The 15,419-nt window shown below is 39.3% G+C and overlaps 1 protein-coding gene across 1 annotated transcript; it reads right to left on the bottom strand.

The window, feature by feature from the left end:
* Positions 1–155: 155 nt before the first annotated feature.
* slc6a16a (solute carrier family 6 member 16a) lies at positions 156–13,550 on the bottom strand. The gene is made up of 12 exons (XM_031732666.2): positions 13,305–13,550; positions 9,360–9,585; positions 7,736–7,893; positions 6,966–7,092; positions 6,718–6,893; positions 4,992–5,102; positions 4,583–4,824; positions 3,990–4,170; positions 2,930–3,131; positions 2,586–2,745; positions 2,328–2,490; positions 156–1,166 (listed from the first exon to the last, which is right to left on the bottom strand). Exons 1-12 carry the CDS (start codon positions 13,305–13,307, stop codon positions 822–824), a joined length of 2,094 nt encoding a protein of 697 aa, XP_031588526.1. The 5' UTR covers positions 13,308–13,550; the 3' UTR covers positions 156–821.
* Between the last annotated feature and the right edge of the window lie 1,869 nt (positions 13,551–15,419).

Raw genomic sequence — 15,419 nt, 5'->3', positions numbered from 1 at the left:
TGAATGAGGCAAGTTGTGTAAAGTGCTTTGAGTACTCAGAGTAAAAAAGTGCTATATAAGAACCAGTCCATTTACAACCCACCCATGTTTAGGTATTCTTTTCTTGACCAAAACAAATGAATGTTTGTGGATCATAATAGAGCAGAGAATCAGGCTGCTGCCACCTAGAGGTTTATTAAAATACAGTAAAAATACTGCAACACTGCACATTTTTTGTGAACACATGTAAAAACATTGCTGTGGTCTTATGAGGTAAAATGATAGAAATACAAAAATAACCAAAACCAAACAAAGAAAAAAAACCCTGTCACATTTCAAAACCAGCCTAAATCATTACAGAAACATTCAAACTACAGCACACACACACACACACACACACACACACCACAGTTACTCAAGGCAGAATGTTTTCATGCAAATACATATTAGTCCTTCAGCTAAAAAAAGATCCAATAAGCATTTTTATGAGCTGCTGCATTCACCAGACATGAAAGTAGTGACTGTCATCAGCATGTTGCATACGTTTCCTGCTTTAAATCCTTTCAAAAACACAACTTTATCGTTTTATTGTTTATGTACAACTGTTTCTATCTTCTGAACAGCAAAGCTGGTTCAGAAAACAAATATAGGGAGGCACTAGGAGGATGATACAATATAAATACATAGTTAAAACAACTTTTCAAAGGTTTACTGAATATAAAGACATAAAATCCAAGGATAATGCTGTTCATGGCTCTGCTTGCTTTAGTTTTTTGTCTTTCTACTTTTCTTTCTATTTGTATTTTGTCCTTTCTCAAACAACTTCCTTCTGACCACCATGCTCACACCCCCGTGTCTTGTTCCTCCTCCTCCTCGTCCTCCTCCTGGGAAAGGAGCCGGTAATGTTCGTTGCCCACCGACAGGAAGGCAGGCCTGGGATGAACCTCGTCTTCCCCGAAGTGGACTGGATGGAAATGGGAATCTGGCTGCTCGGTAGAGCTGCACTTGGTGTACAACTCACGACACATTTCCTGGCCGACTTCAACCTGGGAGGGAGTGCTACGGCCCCAGCGGTTCTTCACTAAGGAATAGATGTAGCCGACAGGTACAGGCAAGCTGGCAAATACTATAAGCATGATGATCATAGCCAGGGCCCAGCCAGGGTACTCGAGAGTCATCTCAGAAGCCTGAAGAGAGAGACACAGAACACCGGCAGAATTACCTTTGGCTGTTAGATAAATGTTTTACTTGTGGGATTTTAAAGGAGCTATAAGATTAAAAAGATAAGAGATGGTTAAGCAAGTCGTTACCAAAAGCATAAAAGTGCAGTTAACAGAGAAGCAGGTTGACGCTACAACAAATGGCTAACAGGATTTTCTCTAGAAACAAATGAATAGCTGCAAAATTCTGACTATTCGCAATTTTTATGAAGAATAAATACAGAGATATTGTTATGCTATGTCACTGCAGATGAATCCAGACATAAGTATTTGGATTCATCTTGGTGTGAGTATAACCACTGCACAGCTGTGCCAATGAAACCACACGTTCTCGTTTACTGATGATTTTGTTACGAATGAAAGCTTCAGAATGAACGCTTACTGGGAAATATGTCACCAGTCAGCAGGACAACAATCCTAAACATACAGGGAGTCAATATGATGCAGAGGGAGAGGTGATGATGAGGTTTAACGCTATAATGTCAGATGAGTTTTTCAGACGTCCACATCATCAGTGTATTTGTTCTTCCCTGCGTAACCTGAATAAACTGCACAAAAATGCCATATGTAGAATAAATATAAACACTCCAGTTCAGGATTCCTAAGGTCAATATTATTGTCTGGCCAAGTGAATCTCCTAATATTAGTATAAATTAGCCACTTTCCTTTTGTCGAGCATCACAATAAAGGAAATGAGAATCCAAAACATGGAGATTGTGGTTGCACTGAAGGTCTGGGAGATCATCAGAGTTGATACAAAAAAAAGTTTCTTTTCTACTTTTTTGGACACTCTGTGCTAAAACCACAACATCTTCCAGCAAGCCCAGCACTATATGCACGTGTTACACACACTGTGGGTCAGGAGGTTGTCTACTGAAGTGGAGTGGGATGTTTGATCCCAGTTTGTCCAGTCTTCAGGACAAATACAATGAATTCTGACTTTCTCCTGATGTATTCATTAGAATGAGTGTGAGTGTTTTGGTGAATAAGTCTTGTGTTAAAAATCACAGTGAGTGCTCAGAGTAGAAAAGAGCTATGCAAACACCACCTGATATTTTAAAACAGTAATTGGCTATTTGAAGTTTAAAATCATGTGATTTGATGGAAAGTTGAAGTCGAACATCTCACCGTGCTTTGATTCCAGGCGGTGTACGTGGGCCCTTTGAAGACCATGCGGAGCAAACTGGCTGCCAGAAGACTGACCATCGCCAGCAAACACACATATTTCCAAAGGTACTTGTACACCACCGGAGGGCGCCATCTGAGCATTACTTCAATATCATCCAGAAAGCTGCAATAATCAAAATGCTTTTCTTAAAATGCATCTTTTCAAACCAACATATAAAGACATAAAAAACTGTAAAAATCAAAGATAATGTTGCTTACCGATCTGTTCCATAAACCCACGCCACACTAATGGTTTCAAAAATGACCACAATGACCAAAGGCAGGGTTGCAGAGTAGTCATCAAACATGGTCACAAAATAGTTGCCAGAACGCTGAGTGAACAGTAATCCAATAATGAACCCCAAAGCACAGCTGGACACTAAAAGACAGAAAACATTTGAAGGTCCTTCAAAGACAACGCAGACTACATTTATCTCACATAGTGCACCACTGCAGTACGAGAATCATGCACTTTTTCGTTTTTTCTGTAGTTTTATTTAAGAAAAAAATAACAATAAAATACAGTAGCTGAGTTTGAACACATGTCAACTGATGTTCAGTACCCGTGAGTAGGGTTCGGTGACGCCCCAAGAGGCTGAAATTGTCCATGAGAGGTGTGAGGATTCCCTGCATTGTTCCAAACATGGTGCTGAGGCCCAGGTTGAGCAGCATGAGGAAAAACAGGGTGGACCAGAAGGGGCTGGCTGGGAAGAAGGCCATCACCTCAGTGAATGCTATGAATGCAAGGCCTGTCCCTTCGACACCCTGAACGCACACAAAGGGAAGATAGTAAGATAGTGGAAATACGTGGGAAAAAGCAGATCCACTCAGTCTAACAGACAACAAATGTGTGTTAACTGTGATGCTGTTTCTAAAGCTAACCTATACCAGTAAATTACCTGCGCACCTTTTGCATAACATGCTCTTTAACACAGAGAATAGGTCTTTTCTTTTTAAATAAAATAAACACTGTGAGATAACATGACTCTTTGTATGTCTTGTCCTGTTTCTTTAGTTTCTCCTTTCTTTCCACGATCACAGCTTGCTTTCATTTTTCCAAGAAAACCAGCAAGATACAATGTCCAATACATTTTCATCGTCTTGCCTGCTGGATACTTTATAGCACCTCCCAGATTCCTCGTAGGTCCTGGGAACATCGGCGCTCGCCTACATACAGTTGTTACTGAAATGTTCAACTTTGATTTTTTTAACCGATCCAGTATCTTGTGCCTCGTAGGGCACCTGCAGTAAAGTTGTCTTTAAAACACTTTGTAATCCTGGATGAGTGAAGCAGCACATTAGAAACTCGGTTTAATACCAGTGACTGCTCTTTATTATTGGACATACCTCTTCCTAAAATGTATTATAATACAGAACATATATACATAAGAAATCTCAGCTGTTGTCCTAATTTTCACGCATGCTTATAGATGTGTATTTCCATCTTGTTACCGTTTACACGCTACTTGTTCCAGTTTCATAGATCCCTTAAACTACTGCAAAAGTCAGATCTGTTTTTTTTTTTACCTTTGACATGTTGACGTTTTAAACTTTGTGCCTCAAGTTGCTTGTTTTTAATCATGTTGTGAAGCAAAGCTGCTGTTGTTAATATCTCAAGATTACCTTGTTCATCTCCTGCTCCAGACTGCAATCGGTGATTTTAGGACCCACCATGGAGCTGTAGAGATGGTACCACTCTCTGTATTCAGCTAAAGTCACAGAGCTTACATCTGTCATGTTGAACCATGGCCACCAGTGCTGGTTCGATCCACTGGACGCCAATGAGTTTAATACACTGAGATTTCTGAAAAGGTTAAATACAAAAATAATAAATAAATCTAAGATAAGCAATCAAACAAGCAGTCCACCATGGTAAATGGCCTGCATTTGTATAGCGCTTTACTTAGTCCCTAAGGACCCCAAAGCGCTTCACACTACATTCAGTCATTCACCCATTCACACACACATTCACACACACATTCACACACACATTCACACACCGGTGATGGCAAGCTACATTGTAGCCACAGCTGCCCTGGGGCACACTGACAGAGGCGAGGCTGCCGGACACTGGCGCCGCCACCGGGTCCTCTGACCACCACCAGTAGGCAAACATGGGGTTAGTATCATTAAGATTGTTATGAAAGTTTGCCAATATAAAAGTGCTCGCTAGTTGGATTTGAATTACCATTTCAATCATGCACACACATACGTACTCAGCCACGCAGCGTAGTGCAATGTTCTTGGCACGGAAACCGAGCACGACGAAAACCACTAGAGAGGCCAGCACGGATGTCATGAAGTTGATGCAGGAGACCATCAGCGCATCCCTGTGGCAGTTGTTGTGGACTGGATTGTAGGAGGAGTACGCGATAACAGAACCATAGCCCAGGCCCAGGGCGAAAAACACTTGTGTAGCAGCCTGTCGCCACACCTGCACGTTACCCCAGATCTCCAGCTGCAAATATGACAAAATAAAAGCATCTTTAGGTTTACATGCTTTCTTCAAAGCTTAAAATGTTTTATTATGGTTTTTTTGCAATCACTGAGGTGTTTGTCTTTTGTTAGTTAAATGAAAATAAAGAAAAGATGTCAAGAAAAAGCAAGAGAGAGAATATTGCTTACCTTAGGATAAAACATGTAGGTGATTCCTTCCAAGGCACCGTCCAACAGTAATCCTCTGATCAGGAAAATAAAAAGCACCACATAGGGAAAAATGGAGGAAAAGTACATCACCTAAGATTGGAAAAAGAAATGGATAATGATTTCAACAGTGCAGCATTTTGTAAAATGTGATAATTTGCTTTTCTCAATCTCACTTCACTATTAAAAATTAAAGTTTAGCAGTTTATCTGCCAAGCACCAAGCCTCAAGTTCTTCAAATTGCATACTTTGATTTTTAAGCTTAGTAATTCGAGTGCATACCCAGCAAACATGATGGTCATGGTACAGCACCAAAAAAACTAAACCGTACTTGTTAGGATGTTTATGGTGTTTTCATGTAAAGATTGCATCAGTCCATCTCTTACAAGGTGGAAAACACAAATCAGAGTATTGCAAAAAACCAAAAACTAATATTCATTTTTTAGAAATTTATTCACATTAACAGTCGCTTCAAGGTGTTTTATATTGCAATGCAAGGACAACACAATATTAGAAATAAGCCCGACAATCACACAGCATGTATGTGGTTAGTACCTTCCCATGAACAATGACCATAGTTATAGGAGACCTATGTTAAATGAATAAACAACAATACTTTTAAGTTATTTAAAAATTTTGTGCATCTGTTGCATGGTGAACTTAAAGTATTGGACAGTTATTCCCTCTCTGTTCATGATGTCAGCATCAGAGTCAGGAATGCTGTTCACAGGATAACTGGAGGAATCAAATGTGGGGGTTGTGAGTTTGACTCACTGCAGAGTTGTGTTTTCTTTTTTAAATTTGTTTATTTTATTCCTTCTATAAAGTGAAAGTAGATAATAATTCTTGAACACAAACTTGGTACTACTGCAAAGTTAAGGCTGTCTAGGCAGTCCTAAAGATGTAACTTGAACCATTGTTGTGGTAAACGTCCACGATGCAGTTTCAACTTTCATTTTGGAGCAATTTTTCCACCATGACTAGACACTGAGAAAAGGCTGTCAGCCAACAGTTATCCAATGTCAACATATTTGCTGGGTAAGTGCAATATTTGGCTCAAGATTATACAACCAAATGTAAAACTGTGGTTGCCATCTTAGCCATTTATGGCACCTTTCTACCCAAGTTGATCACACAAAGCGCCTCCTACTGCAACTTTTTCTAACATTCACAGAGATACATCAGGAGCAACTCTGGGTTCATAATCCTGCCAAGATTACCTTGACATGAAGCCTGGAAGAGCTACCAACATTTCGATTTGCAGACATCCTGCTCCATCCTGCTGAGCCACTGTGAGAAGATCCCGCTAAAAATGTTTCTGCCCATTTTCGAAGATGTGTTGTCAGCACAGGTGTCCATGTTTAAGATGGCTAGCTAACAGCAGCAGCTTTTCCCCAGCCATTGATTTTGCATGTCTGTTTCTTAGTGTTAATGTGTACTAAAATGTTATAATCACTGTAGAAGATTATAGTATTGTCAGATACACATAAAGTTTAGAATATTTGAAAATGCAATTATTAATTTCCATCAAATACATTTAAGACAAGCTGTCAAGTAAGCACAGTGAATATATGGAAATGTACTAATGTAAATATCTGAACTGAGAGGCAGAAAAGGGGCGAGCTGCAGCTTATATTTAACTGAGAGATAACACTAACATTAACACTAACACTTTATATGTGTTAAGGTGGGACTGGTGTTCATGTACCTTTGCAGAAGACTTGATGCCCTTTATCATTGCCAAGGAAACAATTGCCCAAGCAGCCAATAAACAGCCTGTCATGATGGGGTTAAACTCTCCAGATTCTTCAATGGAATTTGTGATGTTAAGAGCTTTCCGAAACCAGAAATACGACGTCGGGGAGCTGCCTGCGCATTCTTTCACTGTTGATTGAGAAAAGAAAACACTGTAGGCTTCATCAGGCATCACTTCATTTCACTCAGTCATGTGATTACCTGTGTCATTGGAGGTTACATTCGTTGGACACTTCTCCCATGGCAGAGGATACTGAAAGGAGTTACCCATGTAGAACAGGCTCCATGCAATGATAACGTTATAGTACAAAGCCACATAAAAACAGACCTGGGGAAGAAGAAAGCATTTATATCAATAAATAATCAGTATTATGAGATATTAGTTAAAGTATGCCGCAAATTGTTTGCAGCTTCAGTGTAATGCTGTGATTTCTTTTATATGTGTAGCCTACAAGTAATGGCTAACCCAGGGAATGTAGCCATAAGGTTTGACATTGACCTTGACTATGACAAACAGAGGTTAGGTCTCTTTAAAGAAAAATAAACACGTTTTATAAAAAGCACAGGCTATCTAGTCGTACATTTCTGTTGTGTGTACGGACAAAAACGTTCTTGGGTACTCTGTGTTTGTCCCAACTTGTTACGCAACCAACTGCCAGCACAGACGTACAGCACACTACCTTTCTCATGTTACAGCATGGGTGTGTCTGAGTATATACACACACATGCAGCATGGCTGAGTTGTTTACAGAAAGGTGATAAAGGCGGTGACACGTGACGCAGGATTGTGCCCAGATAAGTGAAGGTGAAGAGATTAAAAATACTGACCCCGGCGCTACTTTTGAAACCCAGACTTGGAAAAAGCAAGTCAGCTGTCAAACAACAGCAGCTCTATCAGAATACACAGATACATGAACGTAAACAGAAAATGGTCTCAGACAGAAAAAGAAAGAAAAAAAGAAAATGCTCACCATGCAGCTGGAGTAGCCGATCCCTTCCAGCTTTGGAGAGATGTGCTTCCATACACCGATGCTGCCCTGTCGAATGCTTTGGCCAGCAGCCAGCTCCATAAAAAACAGTGGAACTCCCACAACCACCAAAAGAAAAACATACAGCAGCATGAAGGCGCCTGGAAGGATCGAAGGAGGACATATATTTTAAAGGCAAACCCAAAGTCACCTGTAGTTCCAGGGGGGAAAAAACTTTGCATTTGCACATGTTACAGGCAAACACAATCTAACTAAGCACCAAAAAACCCCAAAAACAGTTCTTGACTTTTTTTGAACACAAACTCATAATTTGCTATTAAAGCTGGGAAAAAAAGCAAATTTATGTGCCAGCAACCTCGCTCTAAAAGATGCTTGGAGTCTCATGTTCTAACCAAACATGCTGCACGCATGTGTTGTAAAGCTCTAAATAAAATATGGTTTAGAATTCTACTCTTCTCCAGAAAGAAAAGTCAGTTTCACACAGTGACATTCGCAGGATCTCAGAAATCAAAAATACAAAAAAGCAGCATAATGATGCATAAAGCCATATACTACAGCACTGCTGGGACAACGTTGTGTAGATAGATAAACCAAAGGTTTACACTGTTTGCACTCTTTGGAGGTAAAAAGCACTGAAAACTGACACTGATCCTCATCTCAACTTTGAAGCACGGTGGAGGTAGCATCATGGTTTGGGCTGCTTTGATACTTCAGGTGTTGAATGCCTTGTAATCACTGACAGAGCAATTAATTTAATATGTATCAGGGCACTAGCCCATGTTTTGGAGCTTAAGACAGCTTGAGTGAGTCAATAATAACAATAACAATAAGTCCACACATCAGCCTCACATATATTATAAATAAAATAAACTCAAATTCATTTTAAGTCATTGTTATTAGTATAAACAGCTTAGGTGAACTACCATGTGGTCAGGATGTTAAAGTATAGCCATTTATTGTTTTTGCTTCCCTTCATCGTGTGATTAGTTCATGTTTACGAAGCAACAGCGTCTTGCTCATCAATAAATCCTTTGTGAACTATGGTTTGACATTAGATCATCATTCAGCCTGTATTGCTATATATAAACTGTTTACTTTCCAGTATTGTAATATAAATAACAGTTATGCATATGAAAATTCAAAAGAAGATTTTACCATTTTATTACTAGCAGGATATCATATTGTTACTAATATATTACTGTGCTAATTATTAATTAGTTTTACCTCATACGCATACATTTGTTTCCAAGTTTTTACCCCTAGTTTCTGGTCTGTTATTACCCAATTGTATACGTTTCAGTGTAATATTATGCAGCTATATATACTTTTGATACAAAATAATTACTTTGGTGTTTGTAATTTAGTGGCAATAACATATTTGAGCCCGTTTCCACCTTATTACCCCAATATTACTGCTTTATTACCAAGTTGTAACACAATGTGTCATCCATCTGTTTATAGTATTAGGAAGTCCTGCAGTTCATTTATATTAAATTCCCTTTCATTCAAGTATTTATTTCTTTTCATGTGTTGCATCGCTTTGGCACCAAAACAGCTACTAAGTTAATCACTTAAACCTGTGAGTTTATCTTCTCTTAACACTCACCTCCTCCATTTTGATGGCAGAGGTATGGAAACCTCCACACATTCCCTAAGCCCACGCTGAAGCCCACCTGGGCTAACACATACTGGATCTTAGAATCCCATGCTGGACGGTCTCCGTCGTCTGTCGCAGCTCCATCGGGACCATCCACAGCTGTGAGCTGAGTTTGAGACTGGCCTTCTTCCATCCAGGTTCTGCCCTCGCTGCTGTCCAGCGGAGGCTTTTCTGTCTTGTTATAAAGAGAAGAAGTAATATGATAAACTAAACCGATTATCAGTTGAAGCTTCATCCTGACATGTGAGTCTGCACAAAGTCAAAGTAGTTATGCTGAGCAAATATGTGTGGAAACACACTACTCTGTGCACAAAATTATGTAAGGAAAGAATTAAATTAGGCTAGGAAAAAACTTAATTTATCAGGGACAACAAAGAGGGAAAGCACTTGTTGTTATGTTGTTATGTTGTTATGTTGTCATGTTGATGAAGGTTATATCACTACTCCTTATCAGTCATTGAAAACACAGCAGTGAGACAATGCATTATGTAATCCAACATTAAGGCATTATCTTTGCTCTCACTCGTCTTTCTCCCATCACTACATCAGATGTATAAAGAAATGCTAATGCAGACACTGAATCTCCTACTGATGCTCTTTTACGTTAAAGTCATTCAACTGGCATATTTAGCACTGAGGTGAAGGCCAACTGTGACTGACCTTTCAAAATGCTTCATCAGTACGTCCAGGTGTTAGTAATTCATTAGCAAGACTGACGTAATGGCAGGTTTAAATGCACACAGAATGCATAAATAATGGATGTGTGTTACTTACTGTGCTTTGTTATTATGAAATTATCCAGATAAAAAACTTTGTTGCATCACCTCAATTCTCTTTCATTTAATGTACAGATAGGCATAAACACCAGGGTCATGGTGTGCATTTTAGAAAAAAAAGAAGCATGCAGCAACACGGCAGATCACCAGCTGAATACTAGAAGTCAGCTCAGATGAAAGGGACGGATCCAAAATGGCTTAACACAAGCCAAGCTGGCTTCAGAACATGACCTCTCCTGGTATCAGCTGGTTAGAATGGAAAATTACAAGACCCAGAAAGAGTTCATGGCTGTTGAAGACACACGGCCGGATAGGGCAGGTGATTTCAGAAATATCCATGCCCACATGCGTAGAGTGTGAGACTGTGACAAATATATGCATGCACAAATAGAAAGGAGGGAAAAGTGGGGCGGACAGAAGCCATACAGTGATGTGTGGTTGGGAATGGGAGGGAGAAATCCACTGGGAGGTGTTAGGCTTGCATTGGTTCATACTGTGGGTGGTGCTGAGGTGCATGGGTAAACCACGAAGTGGGTACAGTTGGTAATAATACAGGAAAAAAGTTATTAGAATTCAGTTATCAGGGTATGCTGAACAAATAATTAAAAAGTCAACAGCTTTATTAAGCTTTAAGGATTCATGTGTTTGAGCTACAAACTATAACAAGATTTCCAGTGGACTATACTGAAAAAGTCTACTTCACACACTCCTGTGAGTTCATTTGATCACTTACCTTAGAGCAAACACACTTTTCTATAGAGCTGAAGTGACTAGTAGATTATTTGACTGGTTAGCTCCTTGGAAAATTTAAAGAAATTACAAATACGGTTAAATATGAGAACTCAGACTGCGTTGATGAATAAAGATGGTCGTTGACTGTTACGCTCATTGGAATTGTACAAACTCTGTTTTTGCCTTGTAAACTGTACTTCCGTGTATGTTTGCATGGTTCAATAAATCACTGCAAATACTTTTTTCTAGTGAAACATAAAGAAATGAAGGTTGGCTCAAGACTTTTACACATTACTACATCTCTCTAACATCAAAAGAAGTCATCGGCATGGGCCTGCAAGTACAAGTTGATACTGTTCAACTCTTCAGTGTTTCACTGTCTTTGCTATTACGAAACCACAAGAACATAACAAGTCTGTATTAGGTTTTGTAGTTTACTGAAAAAGATTATCAATATATACACATTTGACATATGTTTTAAAATGAGAGGGCTTTGTATTTGTATTCAGTGTTTATTTCCACTTCTTGCTGATATGTTTTTAACTTTGAACACATTTTCCCACTTCAAAATACATCATGCAGTGTTTCTCAAAATAACTACTGGGTTTGCCCCCCTTTCCTTCTCTTTTGCTATACTTGGTTAACCCTAATTGTCCTCCTTCCACCAACAAACCCCAACACACACACACACACACACACACACACACACACACACACACACACACACACACACACACACACACACACACACACACACACACACACACACACACACACACACACACACACACAGACTGGCACACACACAAGCACACATGCACTGGTTGTAAATTTGTGTCTCCTGGTCAGTGAGCATCTGTCCCAGGAACTGTTTGGAAAACAAGGAACCACTCTTCTATGTTTCTACTCTGCACAAAATTATGCAACAGTGGTTCAGCTGACCTTAAGGTGTAAAATTACTCAGTGAGTAAATATATGAATACAGCACAGTGAATCCTATGCATAGGACTTACACAGATATTCACACATTACTGCACACATGTAAATCTGGAACATGTGGTTTAGTTCTTTAGGTATATGGATCTGAAGTAAAGTCATTACACTTTATGTGGCTTAATGTGTCAAAGGACATGAGGTCACCATGTAGGTTTCAGTTTACAGACTCCCCAACCCCCCCGTGCAAACAGCTTGAATAAAACTCTTTTCACACCTTACACTTTACATTTAGACTTCATGTTTAAAGAAGAGTGGAAGGTTTGTTTTCTCATGCAAAAATCTCTCCAGCTCTTAAGAGTAAAATAAACATTATGCTCATCAGATCAACAGCTAGCTGGCAATACAAATTAAATTGTTTTGCTTGCCAGCTGCTGCAAAAATGAAGAAAGAGCAAAACTGTCCTGAGAGCTAAAAGGGAGTTAACAAAAGAGCCATAACCTCATGTAATATTGCTTTGTCAATACTTGATCTGTTGCAATGCTGATGTTGGTCTTTTGTAGTAAAAATGAACATGTATAAACATGTATGCAACCACCTGTAAAAGGATACATCTGTGTTAATCACATCAATCAATCTTCAGTCATTACATAATATCACATTACACTGTATCTAAAGTCCTTTAGCATCCTGGCATTGCACAACTGAAAAAGCTCGATCATGACAGCTACTTGCTGCTATACCCATGATGTAATATGAGCATGGAAAATTTCCCTGAATGCAGCTGGTTTTACCACACAGCTTAACACAAAAAGGGTTGTTCATTGCTGTTTAAAATCCAATTTGAGTAACATGGGGCTACAGATGCTCGTGGCTCCGTTGTAAACGTCCCATTTAAAAACTGATGAAACTGGTGATTATGATGCTAGAGAGCAGCCTTTCATCCCTGAGGGTGTTTGCATCCACAGATCTGATAAATGTTTAACAGCTGTGCCAGATTTTATCATCTGTGCTCAAGGTTTAAATGACTAAAACAGACACAACCTCCAAAACAAAACAAAAAGAAGATAAAGAGAGACTTTTAAAAAAGTTAACGACTGTATATTTGGCTGCAGCTTGCTTTATACAGCCATCCAAACTGTATGTCACTGAGTTTAAGTTTGGTTGTGTAGGTACTGCTCAGCATATAAACAATGAGTGCATTCTTGTGTAAGAATGCATAGCGGAGCTTAACTATAATGAGGCAGCATACAGCCCTAACGCTGACTGATTACATAACTGACAAAGGAACCAGCCAGCGGTATACAGTGCAAATAATAATAATAACAAGAAGCCTTTTTTCGCTGGAAAAAGAAAGCACGACCAAGACATACACGGGGAGTTCTGAGATTAGAGCTCACAAAGCCACACCATTAAAGAATAACAGTCAAACAACGATGTGCTGTGGACATACCATGCTGACAGCACGGTCCCACTGAGGAGTAGAGTTTCCAGTAGTCCTGGTGTTAGTTTCTCTGCTCGTCTTCCCACAGGGCTTCTTTTAAAAGCTTTGCTTTTTTGTTTCTGATAACAATCGGGGTAGCAGATAAAATTTATACGGGGACAAAAGCCTTGACCAGGTTTGACAACTTGTGAACACGTTTTCGAGAGCTGGAACAAACCGTGGTCGTGAAGTCAAGAAGAAACGAAGGAGAGGAGCTGAGCCAATGGGAAGACCGAAGGGGCTGAGCTGCCCTTCCCCAAAATGGGAAGCGGGGCACACTGCTGCTGGATTACTGTGTGGAACCTGCACGGCTTGACTGTGAGCATACTGAACTGCTCACACTAGACTTAATTATAGGCTGCAGTCATACGTAGAAATAAAAGCCATTAGTAGATTAATTAAAGCTCAGCCAGAGATCGCAGAAAAGTGCGCCGTCTGTGCCTAACTTTACGCACAGAAATGCACAGAAATCAACAAATGGCTCATAGTCTGTGTGCATTGGGAATAACTCAAATACTAAACTGTAATACACGGGGTCGTGTAACGAAGCTATTTTACGTAAAGTCATTCGAATTTGTAGTTTAAAAAACAAGCGGGGGTATAGGATTAACATGCTTTAACTGTGCTACTTCAAATGCAATTAGATTATCACTACAAATAAACAAAATTGTGGGCTCTTTGCATAGAAATGGGTACTGATATTAAATATATATGACATGGATTACTAGGATTAAAAAACAAAAACAAAACCTGGTTGTGTCCACAAAGCTGAATCCAGCCACTTACAGTATAGTATTATGAATTATTTTTAGTAGTAGAGTAGCTGCACTCCCCCTGGTGGAGAAAATGTGTCACAACGACAACTTCTTGTGGTTCCGGTAGTGTGATCAGAGGAGCAATGAATCAGAGCGGTAATTCAAGTGACTGAGCATATTCATGAACATTTAAAAGGAGATAAAGCTAATATCTGCCTGTTCACATGTTGTGATGAGAAAAACAGCCTAATTGACATTCTTTTTTTTCTTTTTTTAAAGGGTCAGTTTCATTAAAAAAATGTGGGTGTTGGGACAGAGATTTGCACACTGGACATCTTTGTACTGAAGTAGTAACCATGCAGCTAGAATGCACATTATAAGTGCTCTTCGGTGAGGCAAAGCTCACAGCAGGATAGTAAATCCCAAACTAATTGTACAGCTGAAAATGTCTTGTATTAATCACTGTCACATGCAATAATAGATGGAAAGTAAATCTTTCTTAGAACAGCCCAAATGTGGAAAATGTCCTGTTGGTACACATGATTGAAACTGAAAGTCATTGTTGTTTTCTGGCATGAATTCACATTCAGTGAAAAAAAAAAAAACCAAGCAAACAGACAAAAACAACAACTTCGTTCTATAGGTTGATCTAATCATCACATCAGCTGACACCCAGTCAGGAAAAGACCACAGGATAGTTTGTTGTGGAAACCATATGGGACACAGTGTCTTTAATCACTAATGTCAGACCACAGAAAGCATCAAACACAGAGTTGATTCTCTGCAACCTCATGCAGTATCAACACGCTGTGCAACAGCCAGGTCAGACATGATGAAATTAGCTGAAATGACCAGCTGGTGTCACTACTTTACAGCTTAAAAGGCCTCTGTTCATTTTCTGCTGCATGCCTACCTGCATAAAGTCAATGTGGAATCCTTTTGTGCTCAGAAACAAAACATTAAGCTTAGGATTGTATCTGCCATCTTTCATTTTGTTGTAAACCATCAATATTCACCCTAAGATTGATAAAGAACCCTCAGCCAAGGTGTGTGTTAAACAAGGCCTGGCTGAGTTAAGCATCAAAAGTTGTTTTCTAAAATTTAAGTGCCACATTATTCTGTAATTTATAGATTTCTTATCTTTTTCAGGCATTAATTCTTTCAGTTATCACACACCAGGTTAAAAAATGTGTATAGCGAATGGTTAATAAATGGTTTACCCTTTAACTATTCCCTTTGGCTTCCATTGGGTAACAAGAACCCAAGAAAGAGACAACTAGAATAAATCAATAGCATCCTGGATATTTAATTTATTATTATATTTTTTGTG

Source organism: Oreochromis aureus, linkage group 4, assembly GCF_013358895.1.
Source record: "Oreochromis aureus strain Israel breed Guangdong linkage group 4, ZZ_aureus, whole genome shotgun sequence".
NCBI classification, from domain to species: Eukaryota; Metazoa; Chordata; class Actinopteri; order Cichliformes; family Cichlidae; genus Oreochromis; species Oreochromis aureus.
The sequence above is the reverse complement of the archived record's forward strand: the minus strand, read 5'-3'. Positions and strand labels throughout refer to the sequence as shown.

Excerpts from the sequence above, each read along its gene's own strand:
- slc6a16a (XM_031732666.2), bottom strand. Across the intron at positions 4,825-4,991 it reads CCTACATGTTTTATCCTAAG|CTGGAGATCTGGGGTAACGT; the intron begins GTAAGCAATATT and ends TCATATTTGCAG. Across the intron at positions 2,491-2,585 it reads TGGGTTTATGGAACAGATCG|CTTTCTGGATGATATTGAAG; the intron begins GTAAGCAACATT and ends TGATTATTGCAG.